The 19,626-nt window shown below is 37.3% G+C and overlaps 1 protein-coding gene across 2 annotated transcripts; it reads left to right on the top strand.

Annotated features, from left to right (window-relative positions):
* The first annotated feature begins 879 nt into the window (after positions 1-879).
* On the top strand, positions 880-19,238 carry ZBED9 (zinc finger BED-type containing 9). 2 transcript variants are annotated; one of them, XM_029242746.1, is made up of 4 exons: positions 880-1,761; positions 10,134-10,281; positions 12,480-13,975; positions 19,167-19,238. In XM_029242746.1, the coding sequence occupies exons 1-4, from the start codon at positions 1,342-1,344 to the stop codon at positions 19,218-19,220; spliced, it is 2,118 nt and encodes a 705-aa protein (XP_029098579.1). In that variant the 5' UTR covers positions 880-1,341; the 3' UTR covers positions 19,221-19,238. The 2 variants fall into 2 exon arrangements, with proteins under 2 accessions (XP_029098579.1, XP_029098578.1); XM_029242745.1 differs by lacking the exon at positions 19,167-19,238 and having other exon boundaries at positions 12,480-15,183.
* Positions 19,239-19,626: the final 388 nt, after the last annotated feature.

The raw sequence follows: 19,626 nt of genomic DNA, 5'->3' as shown, positions 1-19,626 counted from the left end.
TCCACCCGTGCCACAGCCTTTTCCTCTTGAAACAGCGTTTTCTCTTTGCTTACCTGCATCCACTCTAGCACTGCCTGCTCCGTGCATCTTCGAATACCTTGCCTGGCAGAGCACACTGCCTTGAAGGAGCATGAGCCAGGTGGGAATTTCCTGGTTGCCCACCTGTAATGACTTGTTAGACTCTGAAAACACGTCCAGATTTTCCTTGTTAGGTTTCTGGGGCCAGTTTCACAGGACTGTTCACAGCATGGCTCACAGGAATAGCTACTCCTGTCGTTAGGGGGGAAGCTCACTATATGGATCTTGATTTTTCCCATCTATAAAATGGAAAGAAGGAACTAGATCTTACATTTCTTTTTTCGAGTCTGATTTACGGTGAATGGGAAAGGAGACAGTGGCCCAAATCTAACGAGAAAAGGCCGGTTGAAGCCTACAAATTCGCTGACTTGGCATTCGCTCAGGGATGCTCTTCTACGTCTGTTTTAGGACGCGGCGGTGAGTACTGCGGGTCTGAGTGCAGCGACGGCTTATCACTGTGACAAAAAAAACAACCACCCAGAGTAGCCTCTACACTAGCGCTACTCACACCGTGAAACTCTTTTCACCCGGGAACTGGGTAACTCGGGAGTTAAGTCTCTGTACCGTTTACAGAGCACTTGCCTCCGGGTGCTCACCAACGTTACCACGACCACCGAGATGACTGCACCACCTGGAATCCTAGAGCGGACCGGAAGTGAGCGCTGCTCCCCCGGCCTGGCGGGAACGTGGGAGCAGCTGCGTCGGCCAGGAGTGTAGCCCGCGGCCCATTTCTCTGGCGTGGCGCGAGAGGGTCCGAGCTTCTCTGAAGGAAAGTGCAGGCGGAGGGAAGGTTGTGTCTGCGCGGCGACAATCGGGCCTCCTCCGCAGACGGCTAGCCGTGTGGCAGGAGCCCTTCGCCCTCTCCACGCGGGCCTGAGCCACAGGGAGCGCCGGTTTCGGAGAGACCTGTCTGGTTTCCTTGGTGGAGCTCGTATATCTAGGCTTTATTTAGGGCCAAAGTCTCCCCAGTTTTCTGTCTCGCAAGTAACCTGCCGCTCAATCTGTGGTCCTGGAGCTTTAGTGAGTAGTTCTGTGCTCACAGTTTCCCGTCTTGTCAGAGAATGGCTTCACTTTCAATGGAATTGCTCGAGTAACTGCCCTGTTGTCACCTAAACAAAATTTTTTTAGCTGCGTCTGTAACTTTTCTGGTCAACAGGGTTTTCTTATATCGAAAACTTTCCTGACCAAGAATTGACTGGGGCCTTCAAGGAAAATCTGCCTAGACCCTTGTTGGAGCGAGCCTTTCTCTAAGCTAAGCTAAGGATGGCGGCAGCCCCGGGGGCCCTCCCAGCCTTGGTTGGCCAGGTTTCAGAGGAACAAGGGGAGATTATCAAAGTAAAGGTTAAAGAAGAAGACCCTATTTGGGATCAGGAATCCTGCCTACAGAAGGATTTGTCTCACACCAGGGAACTCTCTCGTCAACGCTTCCGGCAGTTCTGCTATCAGGAGACTCCCGGACCCAGGGAAGCTCTGAGCCAACTCAGGGAACTTTGCCGTCAGTGGTTGAGCCCAGAGATACACACCAAGGAGCAGATCCTGGAGTTGTTGGTGCTGGAGCAGCTCCTGACCATCCTGCCTGAGGAGCTCCAGGCTTGGGTGCGGGAGCATCATCCTGAGAGTGGAGAGGAGGTGGTGACTGTGCTGGAAGATTTGGAGAGGGAGCTTGATGAACCCAGACAGCAGGTGAGAAATTGGAGGGGCCATCTTCTGTGAAGAATTTGAGTGCGTGGGTCCAAGGTAGAGTAAGTGGGGTTAACTTCACACTGACGGCTGCAAACTCTGGTTCTGGGCATTATTATTTGATCACTGGTGCAGACGAATAGATTCATGCTTCTGGGATAACAATTTGCATGTCAGTGATAGCTGATCCTAATAAGGAGATGGTTTAACCAAATGGGAAACCTTGGTCTGTTGCTTGCAAATGGAAAATATCTCTTATTTAGTGACTGTGAGATTAAGGTAGCTATCTCTTCTTACGATCCCCGCTACTTTTACCATATATGAAAGTAAATCAGTGCAGGAATATAAGGAATACCTTCTAGGAGAGACAAATAGAAAAGTAGTCTAATTTAATGGAAAATCAGGAAATGGTGAATCATAAGATCTGGGTTCTATGATAGGCTCTGTCACTAATTAGCTGTATAATCTTGGGCACACACACTTTCTCTGGACTTTGATGACTTCATCTGTACAGTGAAGAGATTAATTGCATCATTTTCTAGATACTTTTCAGTACTTGCAGTTGTTGGTATGTGAGCCAGTATTCTGTCTTTTCCCATCACACTAGAGGTTATTTTTAAGAGAATATACTTGCTTTCTATGACTGTAATTTTAGAACATTATGGATATTGCCAAACACTGTTACATTTCTATAATGTTACTATCTATACATTTATCTGAATTCTTTTTGAGTATGAACATTGTATGTATACAGTCTGATCTGTTAAAATATGTTTTTCTGGAATGCAGAATCTTTCATATGAGATTGGTAAATAGGAAAATAAGTCAATATAGTGCTGAAATTGTGCCGGCTCATATATGAGTTTTCCCAGAAAGTTGATGTTTTGGGCCACCAAGTGAGAGCAGCTGAATGCAAAGTATATGACTATAGCTGAGTGCAGCAAGTTGTGAAGACATACAGTGCATAATGTCCATCCACTTCCATATCCTTCCTCTTGGCTCTCTTGGCCCCAGTCTCTGTTTTGGAAGCCCTTATGTGCATAGTTCCCGCCCATTTTGGTGCATTTTTTGCTAAACTTTTTTGTATTTCAGAAAATGAGCAAGGAAGGGGGTTTGCAAGTGCCATAGAAGCATGCTGGTGATAAAATTTATGCTAGTGAGCACAAAAGAAGAAAAGATTTAACAACTGAAGAAAAGCTCGAAATTATAAAATGTTTTGAAATAAATGAAAGAACATGTGACACTGGGTGTGCAACTGAAATAAAAGAGTCAACTTTACGAACAATTAGAGACAATGCTGGGAAAATAAAGTTATCTAGCTGGAACAACTTCCATTGCTACAAAATTTATTGGAAGAAGGCATAAGGAAATGGTAGAAATGGAACATTTGTTTGGATTTTATACCAAAGAAAGAAGCAATCAGAGGTAACCTTTCTCAAAATTAAAGAGAAGACTTTAGCAATACATGAAGACCTTAAGAAGAAAGTGGAAGATCCTGCAGAAGTGCCTTCATTTAGTGCAAATAGTGGCTGGTTTAGTGGCTTCAAGAACTGCTGTGGTTTCCACATTATTAGGATCTCTGGTGAAGCTGTGAGTGCAGAGAAGCTGCAAAGACATTTCCCCGAGTGTTAAGAAATTTGATAAAGAAGGCTATAACCTGGATCAGATTTTTAATTTTGATGAAACTAGTCTCTATTGGAAGCAAATGGCCTCAAGGGCCTGTATCTTGAAGGAGAAATCATAAGATCCAGTGTTTAAGGCTACAAAAGGTCAACTGACTGTGATGCTGGGTGGGAATGCCAGTGGGAATTTAAAGCTAAAGCTTGTGTGATTTATCACTCTGCCAACCCACAAGCTTTAAAAGGAATTGTAAAGACTAGCCTGGGTGACTGCTATAAGTCTAGCAAGAGAGGCTGGATGACAGGGCAGGTATTTACTTATCGTCAAGGTGATGTTTTATAGATGATTTCTTAAAATATTGCAAGAAGAACAATTTGTCTTTCAAAATTCTTATAATTCTCAATAATACACCAAGCCATCCTCCAACAGTTGCTGAACTTTCTTCAAATATTAAAGTTCTCTTCTTATCTCCTCATACAACTACTTTACTCCCTGATCAGGGTGTGGTCACAGTTTTTAAAGCTTATTATTTAATGATAACATTCAAGGTGTTTATTGGATCAACAGGGGGTGACAATGCACACACAGTTTTTGAATTCTGGAATTGATAGAGCGTTAAACCTGCAATTGATAGTCTTGTAGAGGCCTGGAATGATGTCACCAAAGCCTGTTTGCATGGGGTGTGGTGTAAGATTCTCCCTGATTTAATTTATGATTCTAAAGGCTTTGAACCTTCAGAAGAGCTCCCTCAAATCAAAGCAAGCTGTATTGCTCTTTCAAAGGAGGTTGGATTTGAAGAAGTTGAGAGTGAAGATATTGAGGAACTGCTGCAATCTCATGCAGAGGCTCTCTCTACACAAGAGCCACAACAATTAGATGCTGAGGCTCAAATGGAAGCGTTTAAGAGGATGGTGCAGTTCAACAAGCCACCCCACAAGAGCATTTCACTTCTCAGTTACCTTCTGCTCTAAGTATGATAGAAAAGCAGTTACAGTGGATAGAAGATAATGATGCAGAACACAGCAGGATTTTACTTCGTGGCATGAGGTCCTGTTTGGAGCCATGTTAGCAGCTTCTTTATGAAAGAAAATATTTAAGCAGCAAAAACTACATGTCTTTTTATAAGCCAATATCAAAGAAATAAAAACAAGATGATGAGCCAGAACCGTCATTATATTTTTTGTAATATCACTACATTTCTTGGAAAGTGTGCAAATGCTTGTCCATCCGAACTTCTGATGATGATATCCTCTACCCTTGCCTCACCCTTTCCTTACACCTCTTTCTAACAAGATACCATCACCTTTCAAAGTAAAATCCTATACTTAATGTAACATTTCTTTATTTAATGTCTTTTTGACTCTACTTGTACTTTTATTGGAATTTCTGTAGTTTTATTAATGCTCTCCTGACAAAGTTGTGTAGAATTTAAATAGTCTACCCTACAACTTTATTTTCTCCATAAATCCTGTTATTTTTTGTGCAGTTTTGCAGAAAGCATGTTTTTTCATGAGTTCATATGTTACTGCATAGATGCCTGTACAGGCAGTCTCTTATCTCTAGCCAGCACACCTTTTCTCTTTGTTTCAAATAAACAATATTAGTTTTTTGCCTTAGGATGTACCTGTTACTTTAAAATTTTCCTCTTCTAGCTTCGTTGAAAAATGCAACCATTGGTAGGACTTGGTGTTTTGTCAATCCTGGGTAATGTTCAGGGTTATGCTCTGCTCATACTTGATAGTTTTTCATGTGACTCAGGGTTATAGAAATCTCCTAGTCTTATTGAATGTCAAGTTTGCATAAATGTTTCTCATTTTTCTTGTTTCTGTGTGATTTCTGAAGGGAGGGGGAAATGCCATTGTTGCAGACACTTTTAGCTGCCAACCCAGTATCTATTGTACACGCCTTCTTTCTTGCTTAAAAAATGTTGATTTTGTTCATGTTGGCTATGTACCTAACTAAATAATTTTCAGCTTTCCTTGTGCTAGAGTTAGCCATGCATCAATCATAGTCTGGCCAGAGAGAAATAAGCATATTTTCTGGGAATTTCTGTAGAAGCTTTAATTTTCCTTATAAAATGGCACAGATGTGTTTAGTTCTGCCTTTTCCCACTTCCTGTCTTGAACGTCGATGTGATATCTGGAGCTGTGGTAGCCATCTTGTGACCATGACATGATGATAAGCATGAGGATGAATACCAATATGTTATGAATGGCAGAGCAGAAATATAAAGACAACTCGGGTCCCTTACAGAACTGTTAGGTATGTGAATCAATGCCAGCAACTGCCCTCCTCTGGATTTCTTAGCATATGACAAAAATAAACCCCTATTTGTTTAAGCCACTATAAGTTAGGTGTTTTAATTAATTGGGAAATACATGCATTTCTAATGAATACAGTCATATTTACTCCACTATTTTATGACCAAAATTTCTTATTAGATATCTTAAAAAATCAAATCTGGGAATCATATAGTGAAAGACAAATGACTTTCATAACCAGTTTGAAGTAATTTCAGCTTTGTGATTTGTTTTTGCCATCCAGAGGCACCCTTTACACTTTTGTGGTAAAGGCAGAGTGGAATTCCTCCTATTCCTTCCAAGACCAGGCCCACCTACCTTGGACTAGTCCCTCTAATGGAAGTAAGAAGAAGTAAGCAAGCAGAATGCAGGGAAGCTGAGGAACACAGCCAACCAGCCAATGTCCATAGAAGCGAATTCTAAGGGGATTATCTTAATAGGTAATAACAATGAGGTATTACTATATTATAGGTTCATCTATAGCCAGGGAGGATATCTGTGTTGCTTAGAACCCAAAACTTGAAAACAATAGAAGATGAATTTCTATCTACTGTGTTAGGAGAAAACAAAACTAATTGCTTACTTTTGAAAAGGATTAAAACACTGAACTGTATTCATATGTGTAAATAAGTGTGAAAGAATCGGTAGGAAAAACTTGAAGAGTAAAGAAGAGAGCAATAGTCTCATTCGATACTAACATACCATAAAGCCTCTTTAGGTAAAATTGTGGTACTGACACATGAATAGCTGGATCAATGAAACCATAGAAAGTATGAAAGTGGACTGGAGCACATATGAAAACTGAGTACACAATATATGTGCCATCTCAAATCACAGTGGGGAAAATGGTGTTTTAAGTAAATGGTGTTGGGACAAAGAGATAGCCATTTCAAAAAGAAACACATGAAACCCATACCTCATACCATATTCCAGAACCAGAATAAACTTTAAATGTGTCAGAGATCAATATATAAAATTTTAAACATCCAGGAACTAGGAGAAAACAAGCATGACTTCTTAAAATAATCTGAATGTATAGAATTACTCAAAATCTAGAAGTAATATCAAAAACCTTTATTTCTACATGAAACATTTTTTTTAAATGCAGGACAAAAAACCCCCACAAGCAAATCAATATAATAAATTAGTGAAGATATTTGCAAAATATGTCATAGGTATAAGTGAATCTCCTTAACAGAAATGCAATAAAAATAATCACAAGACATGAGCAGTTGTTTTTTTTTTTTACAAACAAACAAATGGCTATGAGAAGATACTCGACTTCAATCATAAAAAGAGCAAATCAAAACTATACTGAGGTGCCATTTGTCACCTATCAGACTGGCAAAAATTCAAAAGCGTGGCAACACAATCTGTTGGTCTGACTGGGGAAACAGTTCCTCTCAAATGTTGCTGGTAGAAGTGCAAAATGGTACCATCCCTATGGAGGGGATTTTGGCACCATCTAACACATATTTATGCATTTACGATTTCAGCAATATTGCTTCTGGGAATTTACTTGGAAAATACAAGTAAGAAACAACATAGACACAGTTTTTCATTGCAGCATTATTTGTAAAAGCAAAATATTGTAAACAACCTAAATGCCCATTCGTATAAGGGTGATTGAATAAACTATGGTGCATCAATATAATGGTACTATGTACACAAAAAAAAGCATAAGCAAGATATCTATGAACTGGTATGAAATGATTTCCAGATAATATTTTTATATTAAGTGAAAAAAAAGGAGGTGTAAACTACTATACAATATGAAAAAATAAGTATACACACATTTGCATTTAATTTGTATATGTATTATATACACACAAATATATACATGCAGACATGTGTGTGTATACGTATGTATAATGTTTTTACTTATTTTTGCAAAAAAAAAACCCAGAGGGTAAAGCATCAACAACAAAAAATGGTTTCTTATGGGAGTGGGGGAGAGTAGAATGCAGGCTATGTGAATGTGAGCAAGACTTCTCTGGATACATATTTCGTTTTTTTTTTATATCACGTAAATGTTCTCAGTATTTAAGAAACAATACTAAATTCAAAATGATAAAAACAGAAACAAATGAACTCAACAATATATCAAATTAACATAGTAATACAGAGGAAAATAATAATTCAGGTGGCTTGACCACAGTACTCTGACCATATACTTTTAGCGGGATACTGTCTATGGGCCTGTAAAGCTGCAAAGATATATTGAACTTTACTTAGTAGGTATGTTGTTGGAAGTGTTCTACAACACAAAGCATGGTGATTCTGAAACTCTTTTGTATTATTGTAGTTTAGAGCCAATGAGTAAATAATATATATACATTGTTATGAACTGCTTTTTTTTTAACTGCGGGAGAAGGAAGATATTAATATGGAAGATGGAAAGGTGAGGAAAATTCTATAGGTATTGAAGTTGAGTTGAATTCATGTTATTTTATAAAATATATTTACCAGCTTTATCCTTGAAAGGGCCTAGAGGAGATGACACCTATTAAAAATGAGCCTACTACTACTCAATCTTTGCTACTAAACATTGTTGTCCTCTAAAATGAATAAAAATTTCTTGGGAAAAAAAACAGTTAAACTAGATCTGGGACAGGGAGAATACAATGTGGTCCTTGTATTGTTTATTCTAGAAAGCTTGGATGTGCCAAAACCCAAACCAAACCAAAACAAAAACTAGTGGGGTCATGTCAAAAGGTTGCAGGTGCCAGATCAAGGGGGCTCCCACTGGCCAAATTTGAGAGTTTGAGCATCAAAGTGAGTGAGGATGGAATGGATTATAAAATAAGTCTATAGTGATACTCAAAAAGAGAGACAGACACCAAAGTAGGATGGACAGAAAGCTCTTTACAGAAAACTGCTAGCTATTAAATGTAGAAGGAATTGTAAAAGTAGGAAGTCACCATTTTGCAACGCCCAGTATAACAAGCAGAAATCAATGAATGTTAAAACCATTGGGGAATAAGATATTTGCATAGCTCCAAATTATTACCAATTATTATTTATTACAGTTGGAAAAAGTGTATTTTTGAATGGATAGATCTGGTAGTTACCACCTTAACTAAGTAATCAAATTTAGCATTATCTACAATAAAATAATTTGACAACTTAATGTAACCTGTGATGTGACACAGTAAGTACACATTACTTACGTAGTATTCTTCCAAAAATGTTCTTTCCCTGCCGCCAAGCAGTCGCGTGGAGGCTGAGGCTCGGGTGCTTTCAAGATTCGGCTCCATCCGTAACCCACCTCCTTGGCCGAGGAGGGCATTGCTGCTGGAGGTGTAATGGACGTTAATACTGCTCTGCAAGAAAAAAAATGATCAAATTAAAAATACTGGGTTTTTGTTCCTCAAAAAACAAAGAAAGTAAAAAAAAAAGTTTAACCAGAATCTACTTGTGAAGAAACAATTAGGCAAGTCCCTAATGTGCGATATTCTATAAGACAAGTAGCCCTGACTTTTCAAAATTTAATGTCATAAAAAAGTCAGGAAAAAAAAAGTCAGGAAATGATTTTAGATTAAAAGAAGCAAAAGAGATATAATAACCAAAAACAATGTATAAATACTGAATGGATCATGGACTTAAAAAAAGCAAACATAAAATGCAGGTGACCCTTGAACACCTATGGGGGTGAGGGGTTAGGGGCATTGACTTTCTGCACAGTTGAAAATAGTCCTCCCTATACATGGTTCTTCCATATCTGTTTCTGCATATGCGGATTCAACCAACCAGGGATCGTGTAGTATTTACTGTAGTAGTTACTATTGAAAAAAATCCGCCTATAGATAGTCACCCAAGGGTTAAACCAATGTTGTTCAAGGGTTAACTGAATGTATGGGGACAATTGGGTAAATTTAATTATAAACCGAGTACTAGATCATTGGTGTAAGGAAGAGATAAATGTTTTCTTTTCACCCAACAGTTATCCACTTTGATTGGCTTTTTTTTTCTCCCATCCATAACACACTGGGCTAATGTTTTCCACATTTGGTCTAAAACAACTATCAGACTTCTTCCTGGGTTTAACAGTTCAGTTAGTTCCTATTAGATAATTTGCATACCCCCCAAATATTTACTTTTAATTGCTCACACTGAAACCCATTTACAATTTTCTTCTGGTTAGGAGGAAAATTAGGAAAGATTCCTTTAATGTGCTTCCATTGTTATTCCCTAAAACAGAAACCACGAGGATGCGTATCAACTCCTGTTCAATGCAGACAGTTTCTGTTGTATGGCTCTGGCTTTATTCGTCCCAGCATTTTTTATTTCTCTCCTTATTCTATCTTGCACTCCTCTTAAGAATTCAATGAAGACTTTTTTTTCTTCTTATATCCATTCTGTTTCAGTAGAAGAATGTTATGAAGTTTAGCTATGGTTTGTGCAGTGATGTGATTAATATTATATTAGTTTCCAAATGTACCTGTTTATCCGCAGGTCCCACAGGACACATATGGGCAGGAAGTTCCTATGGAAGAAATGACTCTTCTAGATACTGCAAAGGCGTCCTTAGGTACCCATCTCCAGACTGTAGAGGACGGAATGGAATGTGAATCTCCAGAGCCACATGCACTTCAAGATAATGGTGAAGATAAGTTAGTCTTTGGAAGGAGGATGAGATTTGGGAGGAGGGAAGTGTCCATTCATGGAAAGCTTATCAAATTTTATTCCATTGCAGCTTCTACTGAATATGGCTGAAGGAAAGGTCAACGAATGTAGTGGAATGCTATTAAAGAAGTTGAATTAAGCAGTCATGCAATAATGTAAAAAATAGTTGAACACAAGATTTTTCATGGATATTTTGCAATGGAATTAAGTACCTATGGATAGATAAATCAGAGATGCCTCTGTATGTAAATGCTGATCACTTGTCAATGTAGACATGGGTCCCATTTCTGTAGCCTCTGCCCCCAATTCTTGTTACATATGACTGTTTAAGACTTGGAAATACTACTTCGATATTCTACTGAAGAAAATGGAATTTCTGAAGTCTGTCCACTAGAGATCTAAGGACTATTAACAGTGTAGTGTGTGGTGGAGGCAGCAGCACAGGCTGGCCTAGTTATGGAGTATAAGCCATAACATAACTATATAAGTATAAGTTATGGAGTATAAGTTATGGAGTATAAGTAAAAGCCCTTGGAGTCTTTTCCCAAAGGCTTAAGTATAATTGATATAATTTTCTTCTTTTCTTTTCTTATAACCCTAGCAACTCCTTATTCTCTGCTTATCCTAGACCTACTAACATTGATTGTACTAATTTCTGAAGCTCATATTCTCAGATTACATATTCTGAAGCTCTGGTTCTCATTTACGTTGCCCTGTATTTCTTTCCTCCCCCCAGTTTATCCTTGTTTACCTTCTGTTATGTTCATGGCTCCATAGCATGATGCAAAATGTATCAGTGTGGAAAGAAATACTATCTATATAATGGTCTTTTCAGTCACATTTTGAAATACCACTTATTGTGAGTGTTGTCATCCTCATTATAAAGTTAACACATTTTTATCCAACACTTTTTTTTTTTTGTGGCCACACCCAAGGCTTGGCTTGCAGGATTTTAGTTCCCCGACCAGGGGTTGAATCTGGACCACATAGCAATGAAACCACCTGAGTCCTAGTCACTGGACCACCAGGGAATTCCCTATCTGACACTTTTCTATGTAGTAATGTGTTAGATAATGGAAAAGATACTGGAGGAAAAAGTGATCCCTGCTTCTTTAGAAACTTACAATCTTGTTAGTTCTATGAAACAGTTAAAGAAGAAAGTGCTACAGTGCTAGTTTGTGTTGTGAATAAATTATGTCCTCAAGAAAGGAGAACTCACTGTAAGCTTAAATTAAATGGTCAAGGAAATCTTGTTGGAACCATTGAGACTTAAGTGAGGCCAAAACACACAGTAACATATTAATTTGAAGTTTTGGAAGTTATGAACATTTGAGAATGATTTAAATTTACCAATTCAATATTTGTTATGCAAATTAGTAGTATAAACAATGTTGACTTGAGAGAAAGTATTTTTTCCAAGCAGCTGTAAGACTTTAGAGGTGATATGCTAATTCCAAATTATTCTTTTTGATTTTTTCAAAATAGTTTCCTTAAGACTAGCCAAATTTGATTTATTCTAAGTGTTTCTGTTATTATGAATATTCTAAACATTTATTTTAATATGCTATGTTAAGTCAGAGCATTTTCACTACTTCAGGTTCATCTGCTACTCTTTCTTTATTAAAATCAGTAATAAGATTATTGGTATTGGGTTTATAGTTTCACAAGCACCGAAAAGGAGCTCATGCAAATATATGATGTTGAAACTTCAGCCCCAAATGTTGCTATAACAGCTAACCTGACTGAATAAAACAAAATGTGGTATAGTCTGGGGCTTTAAAAATATCTATGACTGTATTTCTGAGACTTCTCTAGCCAAAAAAAATGTTCTTGTGTAATTAATAAATAAATGAAAAAATAATAACATCAGTTTGCTCCCTGTTTTACATAAAACAGTGCTTTACTTTAAGGCTAACCCTGGATACTGCTCTGGAAAGTCACATCCTGGCTTTCTACTCTTTACTATATCAGAACTCTTTGTTCCTGGGTTGAGTTCTTCATTTACCCTCTCTATTCCTCCAAAGGTAGACTCCCTAACCAAAATTGTATTCCCCCTCTTGTGTGTCCATAGCATCTATTTGTACTCCCAGCTCTCTCTAGTGGCTACTTGAGCAATATACATATTTTAAATTATATTCCCAAATAGTCTAACTGATTTTTTTCTTTATATTTTAGGGTCATTTTTGTGGCTTTCCATGATGTCTCAAACCATGGGTGATGATAACTTTAGTAGCTTAGATACTAATGAAGCAGAAATCGAACCAGAAAACATGAGAGAAAAGTTCTTCAGAAGCTTAGCAGTGTTACTGGAAAACAAGAGTAATAATACCAAGATATTTTCTAAAGCAAAGTACTGTCAATTAATAAGGGAAGTGAAAGAGGCTAAGGCCAAGGCAAAAAAAGAATCAGTTGACTACCGTCGCTTGGCTAGATTTGATGTGATCCTGGTACAAGGACGTGAGAAGCTGATTGAGGCTGTAAATGGGGAAACAGATAAAGTACGGTATTATTTACACAGTGAGGATTTATTTGACATACTGCATGATACACATCTCAGCATTGGACATGGTGGACGTACCCGCATGGAAAAAGAGTTACAAGCAAAATACAAGAACATCACAAAAGAAGTTATAATGCTATACTTGACACTCTGCAAACCATGCCAACAGAAAAATTCAAAACTCAAGAAAGTTCTAACATCGAAGCCAATTAAGGAAGTTAACTCAAGATGCCAAGTAGATCTTATAGACATGCAGTTGAATCCTGATGGGGAGTATAAATTTATCATGCATTATCAAGACCTTCGTACAAAGTTGAGTTTTTTGCGGTCATTAAAATCTAAAAGGCCTAAAGAGGTTGCACATGCTCTTTTAGATATTTTTACGATTATTGGAGCACCCAGTGTTCTACAGTCTGACAATGGGAGGGAATTTTCAAGCCAGATTGTCAGTGAACTTAGTTATATTTGGCCAGAACTGAAAATTGTCCATGGGAAACCTCAGCCCTGCCAAAGTCTAAATTCTATAAATCAAACTAATGAGGATATCCAAAATCGGATTATCTCCTGGATGCAAACTAACAATTCATCACACTGGGCTGAATTTTTGTGGTTTATTCAGATGACCCAAAATCAACCCTATCACAGAGGCATGCAACAGACTCCATGTGAGGGTACATTTAGCTCTGAAGCTAAACTGGGCTTGTCTCAATCTCAGCTAACTGAAGAACTTATTGCCAGCCTGAACACAGAAAATGAATTGGAACAGGCCGACAAGGAATTAGAAAATACTCTAAGAGCCCAGTATGAAGAAAATATTGAGACTGGAACAGATAGTAGTGATATTGAAGAAAATCTTTCTATTTCTCCTAAGATAGCCCAAAAAACTCCTCCTGAAAGCAGACTGAATTTTTTATCTTGTGTAGTTTGTGAAAAAGAATGCACAGGTGTTAATAGTTGTGTATCATGTGATAGAAACGTCCATGCAATCTGTGGAGTGCCCTCTCAACGTGAGACTGATGGTTATCACCATAGAATAACTTGTAGTCTTTGCTATGAGACCACTACAATGAAAAGGAAACATGATGAGATTCCAAGAAGTTTGACTGTTCAACCCTCCAAAATGTTAAAGCCATCGGAGACACCATTTTCATCAGACAAAGTAGGAGAATGGGTAAGAGTGAGTGTCTGCTGTAGATCAAAGCAGGGGAAGAGCCTCATACTTTACTGTGACCATGATGAGTGAGAAATTTTTGACATGGCGTACTAAAGCAAAATTATGGCCATCTTGTGTATATTTTCTCCAAAGAAAGGCCAATTACATTTAATGTCCTCCCTCCACTCCTTTTTTCAAGTTGGAAGTTATAACCTTGGATGCAGCTTTGTTTATTGTTCTGGGGTGAAAAACAGTAGTATCTCTTACTTATTTCTGATGTCAGGCATTTCTTAGTGGAATGAGAAAGCTAGGGGATAAATGGTATGCATGATGGTATGTTTCTATAGAAGGATAAATTTGGGGACAGATGAATTTAATGTTATTTTGTTTTAATTATATGTGAGTTTGGGTTGAGGGGTAAGCTAAGAAAGGGCATCTCAGGTCAAGTGAAGAAATATTTAGGAAGGGCAGGGGATGATAAGTTTGGTTGGGAGATATGGATTTGTGTTGGGAAAGAGTTTGGTTTTCTGACTTAAATGCAGAGTGTGAAATAAGACCAATGAGGATAATATGTGTTCAGGTAAGTGTTTTGAAATGTGAAGCTTACACATGATTTGGGCCAGTGGTACTCAGAGTTTGTTCTTCAGACTAGTGCTGGTCTGCAAACTGTTTATACTAGTCCATAATTAGGTAAGTACACAAATTTGAGAGTATTTGGAAAGTTACAACAATTTAACATTTGCTGCAATGCCCAAGCACGTGATTAATGAACTCGTCTTTTCAAATAGAATATTCAATTTGGGTGTTAAACTCTCAAGGTGAGTCACATGTGGTAGCAGCTCTACATTAGTCAAGCACAATAGGTTCATATTAAAATGTGTGATATAGGGGTTCCCTGGTGGCGCAGTGGTTGAGAGTCCGCCTGCTGATGCGGGGGACACGGGTTCGTGCCCCGGTCCGGGAAGATCCCACAGGCCGCGGAGCGGCTAGGCCCGTGAGCCATGGCAGCTGAGCCTGCGCGTCCGGATCCTGTGCTCCACAACGGGAGAGGCCACAACAGTGAGAGGCCCGCGTACCGCAAAAAAAAAAAAAAAAAAAATGTGTGATATGCTATGATTAGCTTGTCAGCTGTAACCCAAAAGTGTATAAAACTCTGAGAAAATGTAAGTATTTATTTATCTTTATAACTTAATTTAAAAATCATTTTATATTTTTAATCAAGCCTAGTTTTGGGGTTTTTAAAAGTTTTTTAAAGTATAGTTGATTTACAATATCATGTTAGTTTCAGGTATAAAGAACAGTGATTCAGTTCTATATATATTTTCTTTTTTCAGATTCTTTTCCCTTATAGGTTATTATAAAATATTGAGTATAGTTCCCTGTGCTATACAGTAGGACCTTGTTGGTTATCTATTTTATATATAGTAGTGTATATATATTAATCCCAACCTCCTAATTTATCCCTCCCCTCCTCTTTCCCCTTTGATAACCATAAGTTTGTTTTCTGTGTCTGTGAGTCTCTTTCTGTTTTGGATATAAGTTCATTTGTATCTTTTTTTTTTTTTCAGATTCCACATATAAGTGATATCATGTATTTGTCTTTCTCTGGCTTATTTCACTTAGTATGATAATCTGTAAGTCCATCCATGTTGATATATATATATATATATACCACATCTTCTTTATCCATTCATCTTTTGATGGACATATAGGTTGCTTCCATATCTTGGCTATTGTAAATAGCGCTGCAATGAACAGTGGAGTGCATATATCTTTTTGAATTAGAGTTTTCTCTGGATATATGCCCAGAAGTGGGATTGCAGAATCGTATGTTACTTTTAGTGTTTTGAGGAACCTCTATACTGTTCTCCATAGTGGCTGTACCAATTTACATTCCTACCAACAGTGTAGGAGAATTCCTTTTTCTCCACACCTCTCCAGCATTTATTATTTGTAGGCTTTTTGATGATGCGAGCCTAGTTTTTGATTTCTAGTTTAACATTATTAAAGACAAAAGTAAAATTTGTATTACTTATTTTTAATTCTAATTTGCAGATGGAAAAACAAGCTTCACTGGACTTTTTTGTGAAGAAAAGACATACCTTTTCTGAATATGGCAGTAGTAGTAAAAGAATTGGTAACAATGGAAGTCATCCTGAGGAAGTGAAAACCAAAAGACTTCATACTAGCTTTACTCGGAAGTATGATCCCTCATATATTGAATTTGGTTTTGTAGCTGTAATTGATGGTGAAGTGCTGAAACCACAGTGTATTATTTGTGGAGATGTACTGGCTAATGAAGCAATGAAACCATCAAAACTTAAGCGGCATCTATATTCAAAACATAAAGAAATAAGTTCACAGCCAAAAGAATTCTTTGAAAGAAAGAGTACTGAATTGAAAAGCCAACCAAAGCAGGTGTTCAATGTTTCTCACATAAACATTAGTGCTTTGCGGGCTTCTTATAAAGTAGCACTTCCGGTTGCTAAGTCTAAAACCCCATACACAATTGCCGAGACACTAGTGAAGGACTGCATCAAAGAAGTTTGCTTAGAAATGTTGGGTGAATCTGCAGCAAAGAAGGTAGCTCAAGTGCCACTTTCCAATGACACCATAGCACGACGTATTCAGGAACTGGCGAATGATATGGAAGACCAACTCATAGAACAAATAAAACTAGCCAAGTATTTTTCACTGCAACTTGATGAATGCAGAGATATTGCTAACATGATAATTCTTTTAGTATACGTGAGGTTTGAACATGATGATGATATAAAGGAAGAATTCTTTTTTTCAGCCTCTTTACCAACAAACACAACTAGCTCAGAAATTTATGAGGCTGTGAAGAATTATGTTATCAATAAATGTGGTTTGGAATTTAAGTTTTGTGTAGGAGTGTGTTCTGATGGTGCAGCTTCAATGACAGGAAAACATTCTGAAGTGGTTACCCAGATTAAAGAACTTGCACCAGAATGTAAAATAACACATTGCTTCATTCATCGAGAAAGTCTTGCTATGAAAAAAATATCACCTGAACTAAATAGTGTGCTTACTGACATAGTAAAAATTGTGAATTATGTAAAATCTAATACGTTAAATTCAAGATTATTCTCTTTATTATGTGATAATATGGAAGCTGATCATAAGCAACTGTTATTGCATGCTGAGATACGGTGGTTATCACGGGGAAAAGTTCTATCAAGAATGTTTGAAATACGAAATGAACTCTTAGTATTTCTGCAAAGCAAGAAACCAGTTTGGTCCCAACTTTTCAAAGATGTGAATTGGACAGCCAAACTTGCTTATTTATCTGATATCTTCAGTATTTTTAATGATCTTAATGTTTGCATGCAAGGAAAGAATGCAACATGTTTTTCAATGGCAGATAAGATTGAAGGACAAAAACAAAAGTTAGAAGCTTGGAAAAAAAGAGTTTCTACAGATTGTTATGACATGTTCCATAACTTAACAACAGTTATCAGTGAAGTAGGTAATGATCTTGATATTGCATATCTGCGAAAAGTTGTCAATGAACATCTTACAAATTTGTTAGATTGTTTTGAATTGTATTTTCCATCAAAAGAAGATCCACGCATAGGAAATTCATGGATACAAAATCCATTTCTTTCATCAAAAGATAATTTATATTTAACTATAACCCTACAGGATAAGTTGTTGAAACTGGCTACTGATGAAGGATTGAAAATGAATTTTGAAAATACAGCATCACTTGCTTCATTTTGGATAAAAGTTAAAAATGAATATCCTGAGCTTGCTGAGATTGCTTTAAAATCTCTTCTTCTGTTCCCCTCAACATACCTCTGTGAGACTGGGTTCTCTACATTAAGTGTTATTAAAACAAAACATAGAAACAGTTTAAATATACATTATCCCCTGAGAGTAGCGTTGTCATCAATCCAACCTAGATTAGACAAATTAACAAGCAAGAAGCAAGCTCACTTATCACATTAAATTTTTAAAATACTGATTTATAAGGTTTTAATTCAAAGTATACATATAGGCATTATGGAAGTGTGAAAAGTTATGATTAAATTGACAATTCTCTATATAAATTGCCTATATGTAAACAAAAGTGTACAGTTTTTATAATTCTCTTATTTTTCCCCGTTATATTTGTTATATTTATTAAGATGTAATTTTAAATCTGTTCATTCTAATATTAAAAAAATTTGTCTTGTATTTTGTATGTCTTTTCATTATTGCATTTTATTAGGATATTAAGATGGTAGGATGACTTCAGGAGGGGAATAATTTCTTTAAAATGACAGACTTCATCAGTGAAGGGAAGTGAATTCAAGGGGTGGAATTAGAATTTGAATGCAAGGGAGGGGGTCAGTAAGATGTTAGGTTTGTTAAACTGATCCTGGGTGGTTTGGTTGGAAGTTGATAATAAGTTTGTTTTGTTGGTGCATGTTCAGATGCAGTGTTTAAGTGGGTAAGGTGGGGGAAAGCCATCAATGCTTATAAAAGCTCAAATGGGAAACAACCCAAATGTCTGTTCACAGAATAAAATGTACTGTGTTTATTCAACAACTAGAATACAGTAGTAAAAATGAGTTATTGTGGAGGGAATTCTGGGGTGTGATGAAATGTTCCATCTTGATTGTGGTGGTGTTTACTATTAGCCATATGCAAAATTGTCAGTCAGGGTCCCAGATGAGTGTTATCTGGGTATACAGGAGACTGCTGTCAAGAACTACCTTGTTCTTACTCCTCTTAATTGACTGCAATTTCATCTTTCATCCTTTCTCCTACTTCTTATCCCAAATACATAGCAACAATAGATTATATTGACTGAATTTCCACAGCGCCCACACTAGCCCAGCTTATCGTTACCAAAATTGATACTCATGTTTCCCAAACTATGAGCTTAAAAGCCACAAAATTGAATATTTTCAACACAGACAAGGAGGAGATGAACAAATAAAGAAATTTTTTAAAAGAAAAATCCTGAGTTTGGCAAATGAGAAACAATATTGGATGGTAGTTGTGATAAATTATTATTATTCAAAAGTATTTACTGCCTCTTCCTGGGGTAAGATTATACTGCCCCACTCCACAGATATCAGATTTGACTCATTTACTTCACTCTGGATAATGAAATGTGAGCAGACCTGACATGTTACTTTTGGGCACAAAACAAGAAACAGTCCTTGATTTGCCATATCTTTTTTCTTCCTCTGTCAAGACGCCATCAGTGTTTCAAGTTGAGGTGGCTCCATTATCCTGGGCGGAGTCATGATGGACAAATAGCAGGAACAGGGTATCTGTTATGGTAAGCCACTTTTATTCTTGGGGTTGTTTGTTTCTGCGGCACTGCGAAAATGCTGTACTGACAATGTGATTGAATTAGCACCAGAAAATGACTTCGTCTTAACTCCAGTGGTTCTTTGTCTGAACAAACTTGAACAAGTCCTTAAACATTTTTGGAGTTGAATATAAAATAAAGATGATAATATGCTCAGCATTTGGGGTTGTCACTGATGTTCAAAGAAGAAATAAATTCAGAAGCTTTTGGCAAATTCTAAAGTACTAGAGAAATGTAAGGTATTACAATATTTTCACTCAAAGTCTGGACTCAGACGTGGTGTCTATGGCATCATTTTAGCTTCTGTGTTACTGTGAGGCATAGTAATCATCACATTGTC

This window comes from Monodon monoceros, unplaced genomic scaffold (genome assembly GCF_005190385.1).
Source record: "Monodon monoceros isolate NGI ecotype Baffin Bay Population unplaced genomic scaffold, NGI_Narwhal_1 Super_Scaffold_3, whole genome shotgun sequence".
Lineage (NCBI taxonomy): Eukaryota > Metazoa > Chordata > Mammalia > Artiodactyla > Monodontidae > Monodon > Monodon monoceros.
This window is presented reverse-complemented; position numbering and strand designations above follow the sequence as displayed.

Coding starts and splice junctions, on each gene's coding strand:
- ZBED9 (XM_029242745.1), top strand. CDS start 1,342: ATGGCGGCAGCCCCGGGGGCCCTCCCAGCCTTGGTTGGCCAGGTTTCA. Junction 1,762..10,133: donor TTGATGAACCCAGACAGCAG/GTGAGAAATTGG, acceptor GTTTATCCGCAG/GTCCCACAGGACACATATGG. Junction 10,282..12,479: donor ACATGCACTTCAAGATAATG/GTGAAGATAAGT, acceptor TTTATATTTTAG/GGTCATTTTTGTGGCTTTCC.